Raw genomic sequence first — 22,277 nt, 5'->3', positions numbered from 1 at the left:
CAGTACATGATAAAGCTCTATACAAAATATCAGCTAAGTATCTTGAGGCACTGTGAGCAAAAAATCCAAAACACTTCATGTGGGACAGATATCCAGACAGACAGGTATCCACACAGAAAGATATCCAGACAGACAGGCAGACAGAATAACAGAAACGAAACCTACAGTCCCCTCAAGTTGCACCGGTAGAAGACTAATAAAAACATTATTAACTGATAAATGACCTTGAAATTGTCAGGTTTGCAGCTGCCATTCACCAAATCCAAACTAAAGTTGCATTTAGCAAATATATTGCTTAACAAATTCACACAAATGTTTTTTAATTTAAACTTTCAATATGACTTTATATTATTGCTTTTGGATTGACCATTTATCAGTTGGAGTCGGCTACTTAATAATTAAATGTTCGTTACATTCATTACAACATACCGGCCTCGGTGGCGTCGTGGTTGGGCCATCGGTCTACAGGCTGGTAGGTACTGGGTTCGGATCCCAGTCGAGGCATGGGATTTTTAATCCAGATACCGACTCCAAACCCTATGTGAGTGCTCCGCAAGGCTCAATGGGTAGGTGTAAACCACTTGCACCGACCAGTGATCCATAACTGGTTCAACAAAGGCCATGGTTTGTGATATCCTGCCTGTAGGAAGCGCAAATAAAAGATCCCTTGCTGCCTGTCGTAAAAGAGTAGCATATGTGGCAGCAGCGGGTTTCCTCTAAAAAACAGTGTCAGAACGACCATATGTTGGACGTCCAATAGCCGATGATAAGATAAAAAATCAATGTGCTCTAGTGGCGTCGTTAAATAAAACAAACTTTACTTTTTTTTTTGTCATTACAACATAATGTTATCGTCATCAGGGAACATCATTTTATATGGTCAAGTTGTCTTACCAAGTGTTATTGTTTACAGACCAAAAATAATTCAAAATAAAGTATGAAGTTTTAGTGTTATTATTAGAAAGTATGATTCAAATTTAATTATAAGTATTGTCTGTTATTTATTTTACGTTCTGTTATTAATTTTACTTATATGAGAACGGCTTCGGCGATTCACACAGTCTGCGGATGATTTTTTTTTTCCATACCCTGATGAATGTAAAAAGAAATAACAGAAAATCCTTAATTGTTGAGTAGTCGAACATGTACATCTATGTGTTGCTAAATGGCTTTGGTTTGGTTTGGTTTTTTAATGAAACATTTGTACCATGCTTCACACAATCTTACCTCTATTCCCTTAATATACCAGGTTTCAACAAAACCTATACAACCAGTAACTATTTCATTTGTGTCTGGGATAAATGTGAAACTGAAAGTGAAAGTAATGATAAATAAAACTTTAAGTAAAAGTGATAGTAGTCAACAGCATATATATACTGATGGATGGATGGATGGATGGATGGATGGAAGGGTGATGGATGGATGGATGGATAGATGGATGGATGGAAGGGTGATGGATGGATGGATGGATGGATGGATGGATGGAAGGGTGATGGATGGATGGATGGATGGATGGAAGGGTGATGGATGGATGGATGGATGGCTGGATGGGTGGATGGATGGATGGATGGATGGAAGGATGGATGATAGAAGAATGGATGGATGGATGGATGGATGGATGGATGGATGGATGGATGGATGGATGGATAGAAGAATGGATGGATGGATGGATGGATGGATGGATGGATGGATGGATGGAAGGATGGTTGGATGGATGGGAAGGATGAATGGAAGGAATGGTGGGTGGATGGATGGATGGATGGGTGGGTGGGTGAATGGATGGATGGATGGATGGATGAATGAATGAATGAATGAATGAATGAATGAATGAATGAATGAATGAATGAATGAATGAATGGATGGATGGATGGATGGAAGGATGGATGGAAGGGTGATGGATGGATACATTGGCTATTGGATGTTACAAAAGGTAGGATGAATGGAAGGATGGATGGAAGGATGGATGTAAGTGTGATGGATGGAAGGATGGATGGATGGATGGATGGATGGATGGATGGACAAAAATTAACAGGTGGGATTTGGGTTGATGGATGGATGGATGGATGGACGGATGGACGGATGGAAGCATGGAGGGCTGAATGGATAGATGAATGGTTGCTGGATAGATGATTACTGAATGAATGAATGAATGAATGAATGAATGAATGAATGAAAACCAAAAGGTATTGAACACTTTGAAATACTGAAAATGGCATCCAGGATGACAATATCTGTGATACTACATCACCACAACTAACATTTTTATGTCTTTGACTGGGTTTTCAGGACAAAGTGCTAATCCTGTATACAGTAGTGTGTTATATGACTAATTTTCGCGGGGGAGGAGGGGGCATTGGCGGGAGGAGCTGAAACTCACCACAGAACTGAGCGTAAGCTGCGGCTAGTTGAAGTGAGATATGCATTATCTCTACAGAAATAAATCACTCTCAGTAGTCCATCGTTACTGAATGAAACAAACACCTGAAATAAATTAAATACACTAAGACCTCGGACTTAAGGTTTTCATCCCTGAATGGGGCTGGATGTAGCCCTGACATGTGATAAATCTAGAACCGATCCCCGTCGGTGTGCCTATTAGGCCATTTCTCGTTCCAGTCAGTGCATCATGATAGGTATATCAAAGGCTGTGGTATGTGCCATCCTGTCTATGGGATGGTGCATATAAAAGATCCCTTACTACTAATGGAAAAACGTAGCAGGTTTCCTCTCTAAGACTATAATATATCAAAATTTAATAGCCGATGATTAATAAATTAATGTGCTCTAGTGATGTCTTTAAAAAAAAATTTAACTTTTCACCCCTGGATCTCAACTTAGATTTGAAAAAACTTAAAACAACAGGAGGATAATTAAATTTTGAATATGGAACTGGTAAACAAAAAATTATCCCATTTCAGCTTTTTTGTTTCTTTTTTTCAGTTTGATCAATACATTTTATTGTCAATTTATGGACTTCCTTTGTCTATTCAGAAGTCAGAAGCACATAACAGCATCAGACACTGGTGTGTTTTGGGCCATCTCTGACACAGTAGCACGCCTTTCTGATGTAAAAGTGTCCAAGCGTTTCACCATATGGCGAGCCCTGGGACGATCTATCATTTGTAGCCATGGTAACAAGTTTTAAAGGTGCTATATCTCTCATTGCACACATTCATGATGGCTTCCCGTAAAAAAACATTATTCATTAAGTTTTGCATTAAAATGTAAACATGACACCTTCAACTATATGCCGATAAAAGAATTTACTAAATAACTGACTAGTTAAAAAAAGTTTTTATTGAAGAATCCTTAAAGGACGACTAATGGAATTACAATACCGGCCTCGGTGGTGCAGTGGTTAAGCCACCAGACTACAGGCTGGTAGGTACAGGGTTCGCAGCCCAGTACTGGCTCCAACCCAGAGCGAGTTCTTAAGGGCTCAGTGGGTAGGTGTAAGGCCACTACACCCTCTTCTTTCTCACTAACCAACTAACAACTAACCCACTGTCCTGGACAGATAGCTGAGGTGTGTGCCCAGGACAGTGTGCTTGAACCGTAATTGGATATAAGCATGAAATGGAATTACAATTTCGACATATCTGAGTTATTTATGCAATCATTATGTGTGGGATTGATTAATGTGCAGTTATTTACCAGAAATAAATATTTAACTAATTAAAGATGCCACTTGTAATTATGATTTTTAGTTTTTTTACACACCCATTGGTGAGAACATCATTAGTTATTTTTGATAACACATACTGTTAACACATATATGTGTGGTAACAATTTCAAGACATACGACTTGCTGTTCCTAGGTGAGGCCAGTATTTTTTAATTTTTAGGTTTACGAACAAGAACTTTTGTGCACAAAGGTAGGAGGAAGGAAAAAAAAACAAAAAAAAACCTGTTTGGGGTGTATGAGTAGGGGTGATTTTTTGTTTAACATGGCTACTTTGATAGATGTGGATTCTTTGTAAGAAAATAAGATTGACAAGGCACCTCTAAGCTCCCACATTTCCTGTGGGAAAATAGACAATACTGATGCTTTTAATGTGAGAGAAGCAAGAGTGCTACAGAGAAAACATCAAACAGCTACCTACACTGATCAAAGGTTTGACCCCTGTTACCTTACGAAATGCGTCACAATAGACTAGAATGGTAAAAAAAAAATTCTTTAGAGCTATTTGTGGAAGTCGGCAGCAAAAAAATAAAAAATAAAAGTGAAAAATACTACTTATATTTTTTTGGGGAGCAAAATGTACGTCGGCGGGTTCGTAAACCGAATAATAAAAAAATACTGGCCTGATGTCCAGGTCACCAGTGCCATACCATCCAATAAAAAAACCCACACAATCGAAATCAATTACACTGTGACGTACAAGTTAATCTGACATTTGTCTGTGATGCATAAGTTAACTACAAGACCTAGGGCCGTAAATAAATTGGAAAAGATGTTTAAATTTGCTTAAAACCTGGTTTTTGAGGAGATGTAAGAAATAGAATACTACATTTGTGTCCATCAGATACCATTTATCTCACAACTTGTTGTTTAAAAACATATCCAATTTGCTTTTGCAGGTAAGATACGTTTTAAAACATGTAAGATAAATGGTATCCACCAGTGACTTGTGTTGTATTCTCTAACCAGCACAGTAAGTCTAATGTAGCCCTTGTTTCATTAATAAAATTACAATGCACTTACATTTTCTCATTCAGAATCTAAATACATGTGTTTATAGTATGTGTAGTTCAATACTTATTTCTGTCTATGATAATTTTGAATGTAACAATATTTTAATTTTTGCTTCTCACTCAAGATATTCTCTTTAAAGATATCATGTGAACAAGTATGTTTGAAGACACAATGTTAGGAAACATGTTAACTAAAGAAATAGTAGTAAATATGTTAATTAAAGTCACAGTAGAAGTTAATATGCTAATTAAAGACACAATGTCAGCAAATATGTTAATCAAAGACACGTTGTAAGCAAATAGGTCACTTAAAGACACAATGTCAAAAAATATGCTAATTAAAGATATTATGTCAGTAGTTAAATTAAGACCTAATGGTCGAAGACCATGGTTGTTTGTGAATCATCAGCTGAGATTTATGCATACCAGCCCATGTCATCCTAAATGCCCACCTATGGTTTAAAAATAAATAGAGGATACTCCCCAAGTGTCTTGTGATATCATAACTTAGAGACACAATATTATCAAGTATGTTAATTAAACACACAATGTCTCAGTATCTTTAATACGTATGAAAACAAGATGGTATACAGCTGAAAAGATATCCAAGACATGATTTTAAAATGTTAAATATTGATACTGGTCATATTTTGTTAATTTGGGTATATTTTTGTTAGTATAAATGGCCTACAAAGGTACATGCACTTGTGTCCAGGACAGGCGTGCACAACAACATTTTGCTCTGAATGTGCACATTAAACACTCTGACCTGCATGCAACAAAGTTTACAACATTTGGGATTTTTTTGTTTTTTATTGATTATATTAATTCCTCCATTTTTGACAGAGCTTGCATTAAATATAAATTTTCAAACAGAAGACAATTATTACCTGCGGCTGGTGCACAAATATAAATTTGTCTAACTGCCAAGGAATGTTATATCTGAAAGAATAACAAAAAACACTGCTAGACAAATTAAAGATAAGACATTATGTTTAAAGAAAAAAAGAAAAGGAGGGAGGGAGGGAGGGAGGGAGGGAGAGAGAGAGAGAGAGAGAGAGAGAGAGGAGAGAGAGAGAGAGAGAGAGAGAGGGAGGGAGGGGGAGGAGAGAGAGAGGGAGGGAGAGAGAGAGAGAGAGAGAGAGGAGAGAGAAGAGAGAGAGAGAGAGAGGAGAGAGAGAGAGAGAGGAGAGAGAGATGGAGAGGGAGAGGAGGAGAGAGGGAGAGGGGAGAGGGAGAGGGAGAGAGGGAGGAGAGGGGGGAGAGGGGAGAGGGAGGGAGAGAGAGAGAGAGAGAGAGAGGAGGGAGGAAGAGGGAGGCAGGGAGAGAGAGGGGGGATAGAGAGACTGAGAGTGAGACGAGACAGATAGACAGTGAGAGAGAGAGACAGACAAGGGAGAGACAGAGTGACAGGAGAGAGAGACTGACAGACAGACAGACAGACACAGACAGACAGACAGAAAGAAGTGGGTAGACTCTGAATGTATGTCATTTATATGAAACAACTTCGTATTCATATTTATATTCTTAGTAGTAAAGCGCTTGCCTGAAATCGGGGTCAAAGGACTGATTGCTATCAATGGAGCTAGGATTTTTTTCCCATTCCAACCAACCGGTGCCTCATGATTGATATAGCAAACCTTTTTTTTTTCTCCAGCTGTCCTTCGATGAAGGTGGACGTGTCAACGTGCGCTCTCGAGCTGCCCCCCCCCCCCCACCTGGGGGAGACTGATTGCCAGCTTCGGCCCGATGTTGGAGTTCCGGGTCACGTATACCGGGTCACGGGCGACCGTGACTTTGGTGTACGGTGACCCGCCTCCACAGAAACGGAAAGGGGGGACTGGAAGAGGAAGAAGAAGGAAGAAACCGGTGCTAGGGAAGGCCCAGGGGGGGACAAAGCTGGCGGCTCAACCGCCAGTGGCGCTCCCTCCTGTGATACCGCCCCCACCGAGTCCTCCGGAGAGGACGCAACCACTTGTGGAGTCTGCATCCCCGGAACGGCCGTACACCACCCAGGACATCATGAGGTTCAAACGGACGAGTGTGCCACCACCGACTTTGACCTCCACCCCAAAGACGACGACTCCGGTGCAGCGGTCAACAACGACCGCTCCCGTCGAGTCGCCACATGGACTTGTTGTTCCGGCGACGAAAAGGAAGGCAACATCACAGACCACCCAGCCAGCCAAGACCAAGCCGCCGCCGGAATCCGCTCCCCCTGTTGACGACGAATGGACCATTGCCATCAGTGGACTTCGCCGTCACCTCCACCAGTACATACAGGGGGACACGCAGAAACCACAACTATTTCGGGGAGGATATTCGAACGCCCACTGGAAGCCAATGGAGGACGGCAGCAGTTACGAGCTTCATTCCAGGATCTTCAATGAAACCAAGGGATTAGTCGTCACGCACCGAAGGGACCAGACCTACAGACAGTGCATCCTGTTTGCTGAACTCGACAATAGATCGATCCACAGGATGCTACAAGCGGTCTGCGGCCCCGACTATTCCCAGGTGGTCCAACATCTACAGCAAATCAGGGATAAGCTGCCGTCGCTCCGAGACACTCCAAGCTCCCCGAAGTAGTACAACCTTACCTAGGACAGGTATCCTTCTTTTTTGGGGCTTAGTTGGACTTTAAACGTTTTCGATCGAGCTTCAAAATTTTTATGTTTATTTTTTTATAAATAGTCCAACGCAATTTATTTTGGCGCCTGTTCAATTGCTCAAATCACCTTAAAACCTTTTTGGCCGAGCAGTCAAACTTATTTTTGGGTTTAAATTCTTAGTCCGGACATGATGTTAGGTGCAGTTATTCTCCGTAGATTTTAGCTTTTTCTAGTTAGACCCGAAGGAATCGAAATTCAGCCAGTCAGAACACGGCCCATTTTCGGTGTCTACTAGTCGGTCCGCGCAGTTGCTGGACACAACTAAATTCTTATTCCAAAATCTGCCCACTTCAAACTTATCCCCCACCCTTTTCTGTCCTGGACTTAGTCACTGGCAAAGGCCAGAGATTGGGCCCAGGACAGACATGCTTGAAACCTTAGTGGTATATGAGCATGTAAATAAATATTGGAATGGAATGATATAGCAAAAGGCAATAGTATCTGTACCTACTGCAGAAAGTAGACATAAAATATTCTTTGCCGACTTTGATTACTCGGGGTTCTTATACAATTCCAAGACATTTTTTTTTCTTTTTCCCAGGACATGAAATGTGCAATGAATGAAAGTTTTTATAACAAATAGTTGTCTGAATTTAGACAGGTTATGATGACAACAAAAGTGAAGATGCAAAAAAAAAATAAACCACCAAATATTTTGCCTAAATTTCCATACATTTCCAGGCACAATAAAATTTAATGCTTTTTCCAGGACATTCCAGGACTTTAAAAATCACAAAATTCGAAGACATTCCAGGATTTCCTGGACGCATAAGAACCCTGTTAATAAGTCATTGTGCTCTAGTGGTGCCTTTAAACAAACCAGCTTAACAAAGTCCAGTTTAAGAATAAGTCTTCATTAAAAAGACCACTGACGTTCAAGCTGTTGTAACTGTATGTAGTTACACAGGTGTAAGACATAAACAGGCTTCGTAAATTCATCCCTGTGCATTCTTCTTCTTTTCTTGTTATAAATCAATGTGCTCTAGTGTGCCATTAAACAAAACAGTTTACCATACCTCAGTGTTTTGTCTTTGGCCTGTTCGTCGTGGGATTCGATGACGAATATGTTCATGTGGTAGTTGATGCTGCTGGTGGTGTGGGTCACGAACAGCAAGCCGGTCTTCGACGTGATGTACGTGATACATCGCAGGATGGAACAGTGGATCAGAGTCTTATACAGCTGGGTAAACAGAAACAAATTATATATATATATAAACACAGGCAGACAGGTAGAGACAAGGAAAGGGAGAGGGAGAGGGAGAGGGAGAGGGAGAGAGAGAGAGAGAGAGAGAGAGAGAGAGAGAGAGAGAGAGAGAGAGAGAGAGAGAGAGAGAGAGAGAGAGAGAGAGGGGAGAGAGAGAGAGAGAGAGAGAGAGAGAGAGAGGGAGAGAGATGGAGGGAGAGAGGGAGGGAGAGAGGGAGGGAGAGAGGGAGGGAGGGAGGGAGGGAGGGAGGGAGGGAGGGAGGGAGAGAGTGAGACGAGACGAGACAGATAGACAGTGAGAGACCGAGACAGACAGGGTAGACACAGAGCTACAGGGGAGAGAGACAGACAGACAGACAGACACAGACAGACAGAAAGAAGTGGGCAGACATAGTGGCAGGTAGACAAACACTAACAGATACATATGTAGACAGACATAGGCATACAGGCAGTAAGATATTGACAGACAGACACAAAGACAGACAGGCGGGAAGGTGGGCGGGTTTAAGGCAAGTAGACAAGCAGATAAATATACATTTTGTATGTATGTGTGTATGCATGTATGTATGTGTATGGATGGATGGATGGATGGATGTACATACACACAGCTGTAGAGAGAGACACATGAAAAGAGCATAGTATGGCATGACCAGGCATTCAAGAGCTTGGTATGACAATGACCTAGGACAGGGAATGGCATGATGGAGCTTTCCAAGGAATAGTATGTCAGGGCCTCATGGCAGGACATGATGAGACACACCAGAACATGATGGGACGACACACCAGGACATGATAACACACACCAGGGCATGATGGGACACACCAGAACATGATAACACACACTAGAACATGATAACACACTAGAACATCATGAGACACATCAGAACATGATGGGACGACACACCAGAACATGATGGGACGACACACCTGGACATGATGGGATACACCAGCACATGATGGGACACATCAGGACATGATAACGCACACTAGGACATGATAGGACACACCAGAACATGATGGGACGACACACCAGTACATGATGGGACACACCAGAACATGATGGGACATGATGGGACACACCAGGACTTTATGGGGCAGGACATGAGACACACTAGGACATGATGGGAGACATCTGAACATTATGGGACACAGCATGAAATGACCTCTGAGCAGCGAATGGTATGATGGGCATTTGATGACATAGATGACATAGCATTACAGGGCAGGGCATTCCAAGGCAGGGCATTCCAAGGCAGGGCATGGTAGGGAAGTCTGAAGCAGGGCATGATAGGGCACCAGGGTTAGGGTTAGGGTTACAAAAGTCATAATTGTGTCAAAAGGTTTACTTAAAAAAATAAAATCTGTAAAATATTTGGGTATGGTGCCATACCCATTTTACCCTCTGGCAGAAACCCTGGGCACTCCAAGGCAGGGCATGATAGGGCACTCCAAGGCAGGGCATGATAGGGCACAACTCTGAGACTGGGCATGATAGGGCACTCCAAGGCAGAGCGTGATAGCAGACTCTGAGGCAGGGCATGCTAGGGCACTCCAGGGCAGGACATGATAGGGCACTCCGAGACTGGGCATGATAGGGTACTCCGAGGCAGGGCATGATAGGGCACTCCAAGACAGGACATGATAGAGCACCCCGAGACAGGGCATGATATGATAGGGCACTCCAAGACAGGGCATGATAGGGCACTCCAAGACAGAACATGATAGGGTACTCCAAGACAGGGCGTGATAGGGCACTCCAGGGCAGAACATGATAGGGCACTTCGGGGCAGGGCATGATAGGGCACTCCGGGGCAGGGCATGATAGGGCACTCTGGAGCAGGGCATGATAGGGCACTCTGGAGCAGGGCATGATAGGACACTCCAGGGCTGGGAAAGACAGGACAGGGTAGGGCAGATGGGGATTACCTGTGGTGCATAGTGAAGAGTATTCTTAATGTTGTATGTGTGTGGATCTTTCACACGACGTTTAATGAATTTTCGGATGTCCACCCAGTCCTTGATCTTGTGCCATTTGGCTCCTTTCAGACAGTCAAAGTTGATTTTAGTCCGAACTGGGAGGCAGTCAGGGTTGCTAGATATAGCAATCGCCTTGTTCGTCTTCATCTGTGAAGTACTAGTAAATAACAGGATAAATTAAAGCTATTAAAGTTTGCTGCAACTTTCTCGGCATATCTTAGGAAGATATACGTGTAATGGTACCCGTATGCTACTGTTTAGCCAGATTTAGGTAACCATACACGTTAGATAATTGATTGCTGCAAAAAATATGCTTTGAGTTGATCTCACTAGGGACTAAACAGAACAGAACTTTATTACACTCAGGCCATTACACAACGGCACATGAAGAAAATGTTGGTTAAATGATGTGTACACTGATATGTTAGTGAATTGATCTCACTGAAGACGCCTGTAACTCTGATTTAACTTAGCAGTGACTGCTGTTTAACCAGTAAAACATATCTCGCGGCATGAAAAAACACTCCCCTTAACAAATTTGCAAGGTGAACATTTTATACTGTTAACTTATATAATTTTTGAGAAATTGAAACTGAAACCAAAAGTTTTCATTCAGAAAAAGGAAACAGTGGTGTCTTCCTTAATATAACATGTATAAACTGTTCTCATTAGATGTATGTAAGCAGAAGTCGTACTGTCTATCAGAATATTCCGATCATTTGGAACACTTAGGCCTATTTCTATTTGTAATCAGCAGAGGTATTCCGAATTATGATAAATTTGCAGAACGGATGGGTGATGAGGTGTGTTGCTTTTGTAGCAGTCTGGCAAATTAATTGTAACCAATGTTAAAATAAAATGATATTGCTATGTTTATTTACTTATTTACTTACTAGTAACTCATTATATTTAATTACCGGTTCTACTTTCAAAATGTTTGCGTGTTGTCAGGGGCCGGAAATTAGGGTTTGCCGAATTTTCTGCGTACACTTACATCTTATGCCTAACAGTGGGTGGTTATATAGTGATAGTCATAACGTTAATCAGTGAGAATGGTTAGTAATTAATTATTAATGAGCAGTAAAACTTCAAAATGACAGTGATTAAATTAATATTTGTTTGATGATTATATATTAGTGGTAAACTTGTTAATAGGACTAAAATGAAATGTAAGGATGGTCAGTATAATTATAAATGACAGTGAAACATGAACATAATAATATTAATTAATTTTATTGTTGTATATTATTATCAGTTTGGTGACATTTATATTTTAACAATTAAGTTATGATCATTTCTGTGGAGAGCAATGATTCATGCAAACAAACTTCAGGGGAAGATTAAGCTGTAGAAACTGCCTTGCTCATCTGTTTGTGAAGTATGTCTAGGTATATAGGACAAAATTAAAACTATAGAAACTGCCTTGCTCATCTGTTTGTGAAGTATCTCTAGGTATATAGGACAAAATTAAAACTATAGAAACTGCCTTGCTCATCTGTTTGTGAAGTATCTCTAGGTATATAGGACAAAATTAAAACTATAGAAACTGCCTTGCTCATTGTTTGTGAAGTATCTGTTTGTGAAGTATCTCTAGGTATATAGGACAAAATTAAAACTATAGAAACTGCCTTGCTCATCTGTTTGTGAAGTATCTCTAGGTATATAGGACAAAATTAAAACTATAGAAACTGCCTTGCTCATTGTTTGTGAAGTATCTCTAGGTATATAGGACAAAATTAAAACTATAGAAACTGCCTTGCTCATTGTTTGTGAAGTATCTGTTTGTGAAGTATCTCTAGGTATATAGGACAAAATTAAAACTATAGAAACTGCCTTGCTCATCTGTTTGTGAAGTATCTCTAGGTATATAGGACAAAATTAAAACTATAGAAACTGCCTTGCTCATTGTTTGTGAAGTATCTGTTTGTGAAGTATCTCTAGGTATATAGGACAAAATTAAAACTATAGAAACTGCCTTGCTCATCTGTTTGTGAAGTATCTCTAGGTATATAGGACAAAATTAAAACTATAGAAACTGCCTTGCTCATCTGTTTGTGAAGTATCTCTAGGTATATAGGACAAAATTAAAACTATAGAAACTGCCTTGCTCATTGTTTGTGAAGTATCTCTAGGTATATAGGACAAAATTAAAACTATAGAAACTGCCTTGCTCATTGTTTGTGAAGTATCTGTTTGTGAAGTATCTCTAGGTATATAGGACAAAATTAAAACTATAGAAACTGCCTTGCTCATGTTTGTGAAGTATCTCTAGGTATATAGGACAAAATTAAAACTATAGAAACTGCCTTGCTCATTGTTTGTGAAGTATCTGTTTGTGAAGTATCTCTAGGTATATAGGACAAAATTAAAACTATAGAAACTGCCTTGCTCATCTGTTTGTGAAGTATCTCTAGGTATATAGGACAAAATTAAAACTATAGAAACTGCCTTGCTCATCTGTTTGTGAAGTATCTCTAGGTATATAGGACAAAATTAAAACTATAGAAACTGCCTTGCTCATTGTTTGTGAAGTATCTCTAGGTATATAGGACAAAATTAAAACTATAGAAACTGCCTTGCTCATCTGTTTGTGAAGTATCTCTAGGTATATAGGACAAAATTAAAACTATAGAAACTGCCTTGCTCATTGTTTGTGAAGTATCTGTTTGTGAAGTATCTCTAGGTATATAGGACAAAATTAAAACTATAGAAACTGCCTTGCTCATCTGTTTGTGAAGTATCTCTAGGTATATAGGACAAAATTAAAACTATAGAAACTGCCTTGTTCATTGTTTGTGAAGTATCTCCATAGCCCAGTGGTAAAGCACTCACTCTATGCACGGTCGGTGTGGGATTGATCCCATTGGGCTATTTCTCATTCCAACCAGTGCACCACGACTGGTATATCAAATGCTGTGGTATGTACTACCCTGTCTGTGGGATGATGCATATAAAAGATCCCTTGCTGCTAATCGAAAAGAGTAGCCCATGAAGTGGCAACAGCAGGTTTCCTCTCTCAATATCTGTGTGGTCCTTAACCATATGTCTGACGCAATATAACCGTACATAAAATGTGTTGAGTGCATCATTAAATAAAATATTTCCCTGCTTCTTCTAGGTATATAGGACTAAATTAAAAATATAGAAACTGCCTTACTCATTGTTTGTGAAGTATCTCTAGGTATATACTAGGACTAAATTAAAATTATAGAAACAGCTTTGCTCACCTCTATCTGTGAAGTATATAGGAGAATACTTTACAAGGCCTTCTCAATTTGGACAGTTATGATCACTCTCTCAGCCAGAGATAACTATAGTGAACACGGAAGTACTGCCTAGCACATGGTAGGCAAAGATTCACGCTCTAATAAAAAATACCAAATTTCATGGAACCCATCGTAAACTGATTTTAAAAATAGTTATATTCATCCTGCTACCAATGTTTCTAATGAGTGATTATGATGACAAATAAAGCAGTCACATACATGTAAATATAGTAGCAGGATATGACTTTTATTGTCGCGCACAGCTACATTAATTTACAAAATTGCTCAATTGACCTCTAGGTCATCGTACAATGTAGCTAAAATAACAGAATAATAACTTTTCCTCTTAATTTTTATGGTCTGCAGAATAAAGATAATAACTAGTTAATGATGTAGGATATCGGCTTTATCCTGTTCAGGATAAAGCCGATATCCTACATCGTTAACTAGTTATTCTCTCTATATATTATTTTCGTTGAATACTCAACATAATAATAATAATAATCATGCATGGGAAACGAAATTTTGGTTCTGTCTTTTTACCGACATGGTACTGGAAACAATCGTTTCCGTAAAATCTGAGCGCCTGCCTTGATCATTTTTGAGTTCTCCATTAACAAATATTTCACATATCAGCATGACTCGACACCCCCCCCCCCCCCCCCTCTAAACTTTGCTAACCACAGTCTAGACCACTCCCTGCTAAGGTCTCAATACACAGTTCACTTCCGGGTGAGAGCACATTCATCATGGTCCACTATAGTTCCTAATTGTAACATATTGTGGTTCACATATTCATTTCTAGTACTTGGGGAAGAATTAAAACAATTCGTAAGCCTTCAATCGTAAGCCTTCAGGCTGGATTTTGCCCATGATATTTTGTAATATTGTGCATTAAATTTTTTGGGACATGTGTGTATAGTGGAAGAGGTGGCTGGTATGAAAAGGTTCTTAAACTATCTGTTCGGACCGGTACTACAACCAGATTCGGTTATATAGCAAAAAATTTAGATTGAAATGTTCTCAATTTTGGAGTGAAAATAAATGCTAATATAATGTATTTTCACAATGGTGTATGTTGTTACTGCCAACAAGAACCCATTCTACTGGCAATCTTCATTTAAAGTTGGCCAATTTAACATGGATTTCAATGGCAGATGAAATCTGTGTAGTGAGACCTAAAAATCCTGCACACATGCTTACTAGGGCATAGAGCATTCATGTGGAAAAATTGTTTGAGTAAAACCACATGCATTCCTTAACGATGTTGAGTCGATAGCTCAAGTCACCTCCAGATGCGACTTGAGCTATCGAGTCAAATACTGTAGACCTGCACTTTTTAAACATTGCACACCCTCCCTGCATCCACCCCTACTAAATTCACTAAACCTCCGTGGGTTTAGTTCTCCAAGGTAAAAGAAAGAAAGAAATGTTTTATTTAACGACGCACTCAACACATTTTATTTACGGTTATATGGCGTCAGACATATGGTTAAGGACCACACAGATTTTGAGAGGAAACCCGCTGTTGCCACTACATGGGCTACTCTTCCGATTAGCAGCAAGGGATCTTTTATTTGCGCTTTCCACAGGCAGAATAGCACAAACCATGGCCTTTGTTGAACTAGTTATGGATCACTGGTCAGTGCAAGTGGTTTACACCTACCCATTGAGCCTTGCGGAACACTCACTCAGGGTTTGGAGTCGGTATCTGGATTAAAAATGCCATGCCTCGACTGGGATCCGAACCCAGTACCTACCAGCCTGTAGACCGATGGCCTAACCACTACGTCACCGAGGCCGGTATTCTCCAAGGTAAATGTCAGTGGTCTATTTTTCAAAAACGTTTTGGCATATATTTGTCACAGTAATAAATAATGCGCCAAAACGTTTATGGTAGTTCATCAAAATAAAGTTTCAGTGCGTTTCTTTTTCAACTGGTACCAAACATGCCAGACCCTAAAATCGATGGACGCCCAATGGACTATCTTTGTAAAATTCTTACCCAACAATAATTTTCAACCATGTCGTTTATCCACCTCAGTGGATCCATTCGACTGATTGGGTTTTTTCTTGTTCCAAACAGTGCACAACTGAACAAAAGACCGTGGTATACATGTGCTTTCCTGTCTATGGGAAAGTGCATATAAAAGATCTCATGCGGCATTATGGAAAATGTAGCAGGTTTCTTAATGACTACGAGTCAGAATTACTAAATGTTTGACATTCAATAGCCGAAATAAGATAACAAAAAAAAGATTTTTGACCCTTTAGTTCCAATTTGGAAAAAAAAATTGCTTAGTTTAACAACACAAATAGAGCACATTGATTTGTTAATTATCAGCTATTGGATGTCAAACATTTGGTCATTTTGACACAGTCATAGCTGGAGGAAACCAGGTATATTTTTCCATTAGTAGCAAGGGATCTTTTATATGCACCATCCCATAGACAGGATAGTACATACCAAAGCCTTTGATATACCAGTCGTGGTGCACTGGCTGGAACGAGAAATAGCCCCACTGACCCACCGATGAGGATCGATCATAGACTGACCGGACATCAGGTGTGTGATTTACCACTGCGCTACGTCCCATACCCTACAGTTTGGAATGGTGGTGGAAACAGAACTCTCTACTTTCATTATGATCATTTACTGCTGTGACCTTGTTGTGAAACCACTGGCGTGGAGAGCGGGGGCAAGGGGGCATGTGCCCCCTCCCCACTTTTCAGATATTTTGCTTTATAATTGCCTTATAATAGTGTAAAAGTGTGTAAATATAAAAGTGTGTAAATATAAAACACACACACACACACACACACCCCCCCCCCACCCACACACACACACACACACACATACTTTTTGGCACCTTCCTACGCCACTGGAAAGGTTTACCGATTCTCTATATAGTCCGTCCGTCCCAAAGTGATCGCATTTTTTTTCATACTATGAGCCGATTTTCATACAAGTTATTTATGTCTGAGCCGATTGATTTGTAAACTGCACACACAAATTGTACTTCTTTGTTATTTCCAAAACACTTTTACTTTTCTTCTTACGTCAAATCAAATTAAAATTATTTACAAAAATCATTTTGATAGAATGATGGGACGGACTATAGGCTATAATTTTTTTACAGTACTAATGGATTTACAAAATAAAGGATAAAGGTTTACAAATTTAGGATTAGGCCTTGTAAAGTTTAATTCTTTTTCTTCTTTTTTTTTTTGGGGGGGGGGAGGGGGGGCAGTAATAACAATTTGGCATGCACCCTTAATGCCTTACCTCACAAAACGTGAACACTTGACGCAGGGCCTGGTAAGATGGGACTTTATAACAGACCGGAAGTAGACGGTTTTTGATAAACTAAGACAGTCTTACACTTCGCTTAGTAAACATTCAGACAACAACAAAACGTTACACAGAATATGTAAAATAAAGCGCATGATACACACCTGTTATAAAAACTGCTGCTTCTTTGAGGTTGTCGTCTTCGTTGGCAAGGCGTCTACCAGTGACGTCATCTATTTGTTCAGCGACGTCGAGAACTGCCGAAGTCGAAGCCATAGTTCGTTGTACCGTTCCACGAAGCGAACTTAGCATTGGTTTAAACAATATTTATTTGCCAAAACAACATACTGGGATTAGTCAACAGGCTTAGCCTATATTAAGACCTCTCCCTACACTTTACATGTTTAGATACCACAGACTATAGTAGATTTAAAGGAGGAAGAAAAGAAGAGGGGATAGAGTGAAAGGTGTAGGTATAGTAATAGAAAACCAGAACATTTTCTTTGGATTGGAGAATTTCTAGCCAAAAAATTAGTGTAAACTTTAGCAGAAACGTTTAGTAGCAGTTATGTATTTTAAAGTAGTTTTAACAAAATTTTTTTTTTTCTTTTTCACTAAATCTGAATTTCCCAATAGGATCTTCTTATAATTTAGATGTAAATAGTTTGACATGAAATTGATTCTTTGTTCATTGTATAGGGGACAGTGGAGAATGAAATGATTTGTATCTTCTACTGGATAGCCACAAGAACAAGACGGATCATCTGAGATATAACGAAAGAATTTATGACTATTAAGATCACTGATGTCTAGTCGAAGTTTACAGTGGAGTACATGTGTATCTGCTCAAGTCTAGAACCCAGATAAAAATATTTAGGAACAGCTTTGTCCGATTCCTTTAATTGATGTTTAAAAGATGCCAATGATTTAGCTTTCCGGACTTCAACATTTAATGCATTCCACAACCTTATTCCAGAAGGAAAAAACGACTCACAGTACAATTTTGTATGACTTGCTACGGTTTTTAGTTTCTTTATTCCTTAGACCATATGTTCTATTAGAACTGGATAGAAAAAGTGATAAGTAGGTGGGTGTGCCATCATTGACAAGTTTGTACATCTTGCATAGCTTATGGCGTTTTTGTCTGTCTATTAGTAGGATAAATCCAGTTTCGCCATACAGTTTTTGATGAGATGTACCTTTAACTGCACCGCATATTGTCCTAAGAGCATCCAGTTGAGCAGATTCGAGTTGTTGGGACAGTTCCAATGTGCAATTACCCCATACGACATCAGCATAATCAAAAACTGGAAGAATAAAAGATCTGTATATTTTTTCCAAGGCGGATCTTGATAATCGATATTTAAAGGAACGTAAACAATTTATCATTTTACTTGATTTTTCAAGAATACTATTTATATGATTTTTCCATTGGCCTGTTTCATGAAAAATCATCACTACGTGTTTATGAGTTTTAACTTTAGTTACTTGTTGATTGTTAAAAGTTAGATTAAGATTAACGGGTTTATTTTTACGAGTAAATAACATTGATTTAGTTTTGTCAGGGCTAAATTTCACTAACCATTGGCCTGCCCACCTACTAATTTTAGTTAAGTCATGATTTAACACTGTTTGACAAAGATGAGGATTTTTAACTTCAATATAGAGTGACGTGTCATCAGCAAATAGACGTATATTGGACTCAATATCATTAACAATATCATTAATATAGATTATAAATAATAGAGGACCGAGAACAGAGCCCTGTGGAACACCTGCAGTTATTTCCAAAGATTCAGAAGTACTGCCATCTATTACAACCTGTTGCTTACGTTCAGACAGATAACTAGAAAACCAAGATAGAAGTTTACCTCTGATGCCAATTGTATCTAAGGTATATATTAAGCCTTTATGCAATACTCTATCAAATGCTTTCCTAATGTCGCAAAAGACTGCTTGAACCTCCTTTCCTTCATCCAGTGACTTGGTAATAAAATTATAAAAATCCAATAGTTGGTTTACTGTAGAATCACCTGGAATAAACCCTGATTGATATTTAGTTAGTATACCGTTATCTTTTAAGAAATTAAATACATATTTAAATACACATTTCTCAAATAGCTTTGAGACGTTACTAATTAGAGATATAGGTATGTAGTTTGTACATTCATGGGCGTTTCCTTTCTTATAGATTGGTATAACATTAGCTTCTTTCCAACAAGTAGGAAAATCAGACTTTTCTAGTGCTAGATTAAAGAGTCGTGTCAGAGGATAAGTTAGCTCATGTGATAGTTATTTCAATAGTTTGTTACTAATATGATCTGGTCCAGTTGATTTGTTAGTATCTATAGATGTCAAAACATCATTTATATCTTGTTCTGTAAGAGTTATACTACTGATTGATTTGGTATACGTTGTTGGTTCTGGAAGAACAGGTTCTGGATTATTTAGTGTAGATTGTTTAATAAAAAAGTGATTAAAAGTATCTGTCATTTCTTTTGGTGTGGAAATTATTTTGTTGTCAACAACTAGTGGCGGAATAGTAGTGCTAATGATACCTCGATTATTTAGATGTTTGTTTACTATGTTCCACCTTGCTTTATTACCAAAAGTCTCAAGGTTATTGATCTTATCATCTAACTTTTTGTCACATTCTATTTTAGCTTTACGTATTTCAGATATTACTTCATTACGTTTCCTCCTAAACAGTTCCCAATCGATTGGTATATTTTGTCGTTTAGCTTGCTGGTGAATCCTCCTCCTTTCCGTTATAAGTCGACGGATATGACCATTCATAAATGGTTTATCGCTAGGACGAATAGTAACAGTCTTGGTAGGAATGAATAACGATGCAGAATCTAAAAGTAATTTGTTAAAATGTTTAGTGATTGTATTTACACAGTTGGACTGGAAAAGGTTATCCCACTCATATTCTGAGATATATTTTTTCAAGTTGACAACATCTGTTTGGGAGTAATCGTAAATAGTTCTTTTAAATGCTTGTCTGTTTAAATTATTAGTTTTTGGACCAATCTGAACATTGACTGGGGCATGATCACTGCAAAACGGAATTAAAACTTCAGTTGATGTTACAAACAGAGGACATGACACAAAAGTCAAGTCCAGTGTTGTTTGGGTATTATTAGTAATTCTAGTTGGCTTATTTATCAATTGAGAAAGCTGGATTCGATTACATAATCGCTCAATTTTGGGATATGGTTTATCAAGAACATTGGCATTGAAGTCTCTCACAATTATTACTTTATTAATCTGTTGATCCTTACCACAATTGAATGAGTCTTCAATCAAATCCCAATAGGTTGCATTTTTATCAGGAGCTCGATAGAAGGTACCTAATAAGTATTTGCAATTATTACAATTTAACTCAATCCAAAGAGCTTCCAGACCTGCTATATTTAGATATCGTCTATGTTTAACTACAATATGGTTTTTAACATATACAGCAACACTGTCCCAGTTGTTAACAAACCCTATCATTCCTGTATGGTTCCTTAAAGCCATGAATTGTTATCGTTTCATTTGGAACTGCAGGTGTCAAATGAGTCTCTGAGATTGCAATCACGTCAATCTTAGCATTACTAGCGTCGTATTACTACCATCGCAACCTTAACTTTTTTTCTATAAATTCTGTTCAAAAATGAACAATTGGTGAGAGGCAGTTGTAAGCCAGAAACGTTAAATTTTCAAATGGCAGTTATAGTCCATCCCACAGGGATCGTATTTTTTTCATACTATGTAATTTACTACAAGTTATTTATTTCCGAGTCGATTGTAAATTGCACAAACAAATTGTATTTCTTTGTTATTTCTTTTACTTTTCTGCTTACGTCAAACCAAACTGAAATTATTTACAAAAAACATTTTAATAGAATGATGGAACTGCAACTGGGAAATCTCCCCACATAATCCGCTCCTGCGCCATACACAAATTCTTTTGTAGATTTAATTTTTTTAAGTTAACCTTTTGACAAAATTAATTATTCTTACCATTACTCAGTTTACTGTATGATTTTCTTAACACTTCCCCTGCGCGTGCTGTAACCTCACCGTGGTGCAGGGGTGTAACATTCTCTTTGAGAATGGCCAATACAGCACAAATCCCCATGTTTTTCTTCGAGATACAATTGAAATTTTGAGTAAAAGTCAGTAACTATCTGTGATATTTGTATTTTTGTACAGTTCTTTACACTGTGTTTTTATTTATATCTTGAATTTTTATATTGATGTTGATCATCACTTTATTTGTTTGCATTACCATAGTTTGACACCCAATAGCTGATGTATTTTTCGTGCTAGGGTGTCGTTAAACATTCATTATTCATTCATTCTGAACCCTTATCCTAAATTTAACCCATTTTCGTTCTGGAGGAGGCCCCCCATATCCGCTGTTGACTGTGGTTGCAATCACTTCCATAGCGCAATACCCAAAATTTTCTTTCTGGCAGAAACACTGCTGTAGTCGAGGCACTAAATACGTATATATCGATATATAGAGAATACTACACGAGTGGCCGTTAGATACCATTTATCTCCAACGAGTTGTTTTAAAATGTATCTAACGTGCGAAAGCCAGTTCGATACGATTTTAAGCAACGAGTTGTGAGATAAATGGTATCCAACTGATTCGAATGTATTATTCTATTTCTAATATATCCTCAAAAACTAGGTTTTAAGCAAATTTTAACATCTTTTTCCATTAAAAGTTATTTACAGCCGTTGCACTTGTAGCTAATTTAAGCGTTACAGACACACGATTGTCAGGTTAACTATACGGCACAGTCTCATCGATTTTCATCGCACTGGTTTTTTTGTTGGACGTATGACACTGGTGACCTGGCCATCACCTAGGAGCAGCCAGTCGTATGTCTTGAAATTGTTAATACACGTACATGCATGTGTTAACAAGCAGTGGCGGATCCAGAAAATCCATTTAGGGGGGCCCCAATGACATGAGACGGAAATGTCAATGGAACTTTGGGGGAGGTTTTTTTTTTTTTTGGGGGGGGGGGATCGTAAAAAAACTGAAAATTAATATATAGTAAAATTATAACTGTCGCAAAAGTTAGGGGGCGGGCCCCTGTCCCTCCCCTCACCCCCACCCCCTGATCCGCCTCTAACAAGTAGGTGTAGTCATAAATAACACAGTGTTC

At 38.8% G+C, this 22,277-nt stretch overlaps 1 protein-coding gene and 1 long non-coding RNA gene across 2 annotated transcripts in view; one reads left to right on the top strand and one right to left on the bottom strand.

Moving 5' to 3' along the window:
* The window catches only part of LOC121387427, a 176,049-nt gene extending 158,742 nt beyond the window's left edge, over positions 1-17,307 (bottom strand). The window contains exons 1-6 of the mRNA XM_041518538.1: positions 17,271-17,307; positions 10,498-10,705; positions 8,384-8,547; positions 5,586-5,637; positions 2,378-2,481; positions 1,228-1,309 (exon numbers count right to left, since the gene is read on the bottom strand). Coding sequence (XP_041374472.1) covers positions 1,228-1,309; positions 2,378-2,481; positions 5,586-5,637; positions 8,384-8,547; positions 10,498-10,695 — 600 coding nt within the window. The 5' untranslated portion in view covers positions 10,696-10,705; positions 17,271-17,307. The remainder of the gene's footprint in view (positions 1-1,227; positions 1,310-2,377; positions 2,482-5,585; positions 5,638-8,383; positions 8,548-10,497; positions 10,706-17,270) is intronic.
* Positions 17,308-17,354: 47 nt separating this feature from the next.
* On the top strand, positions 17,355-18,085 carry LOC121387750. The gene is made up of 2 exons (XR_005959866.1): positions 17,355-17,575; positions 17,806-18,085. It is a non-coding gene; the product is annotated as an uncharacterized LOC121387750 (long non-coding RNA).
* Positions 18,086-22,277: the final 4,192 nt, after the last annotated feature.

This window comes from Gigantopelta aegis, chromosome 13 (assembly GCF_016097555.1).
Source record: "Gigantopelta aegis isolate Gae_Host chromosome 13, Gae_host_genome, whole genome shotgun sequence".
NCBI classification, from domain to species: domain Eukaryota; kingdom Metazoa; phylum Mollusca; class Gastropoda; order Neomphalida; family Peltospiridae; genus Gigantopelta; species Gigantopelta aegis.
The sequence above is the reverse complement of the archived record's forward strand: the minus strand, read 5'-3'. Positions and strand labels throughout refer to the sequence as shown.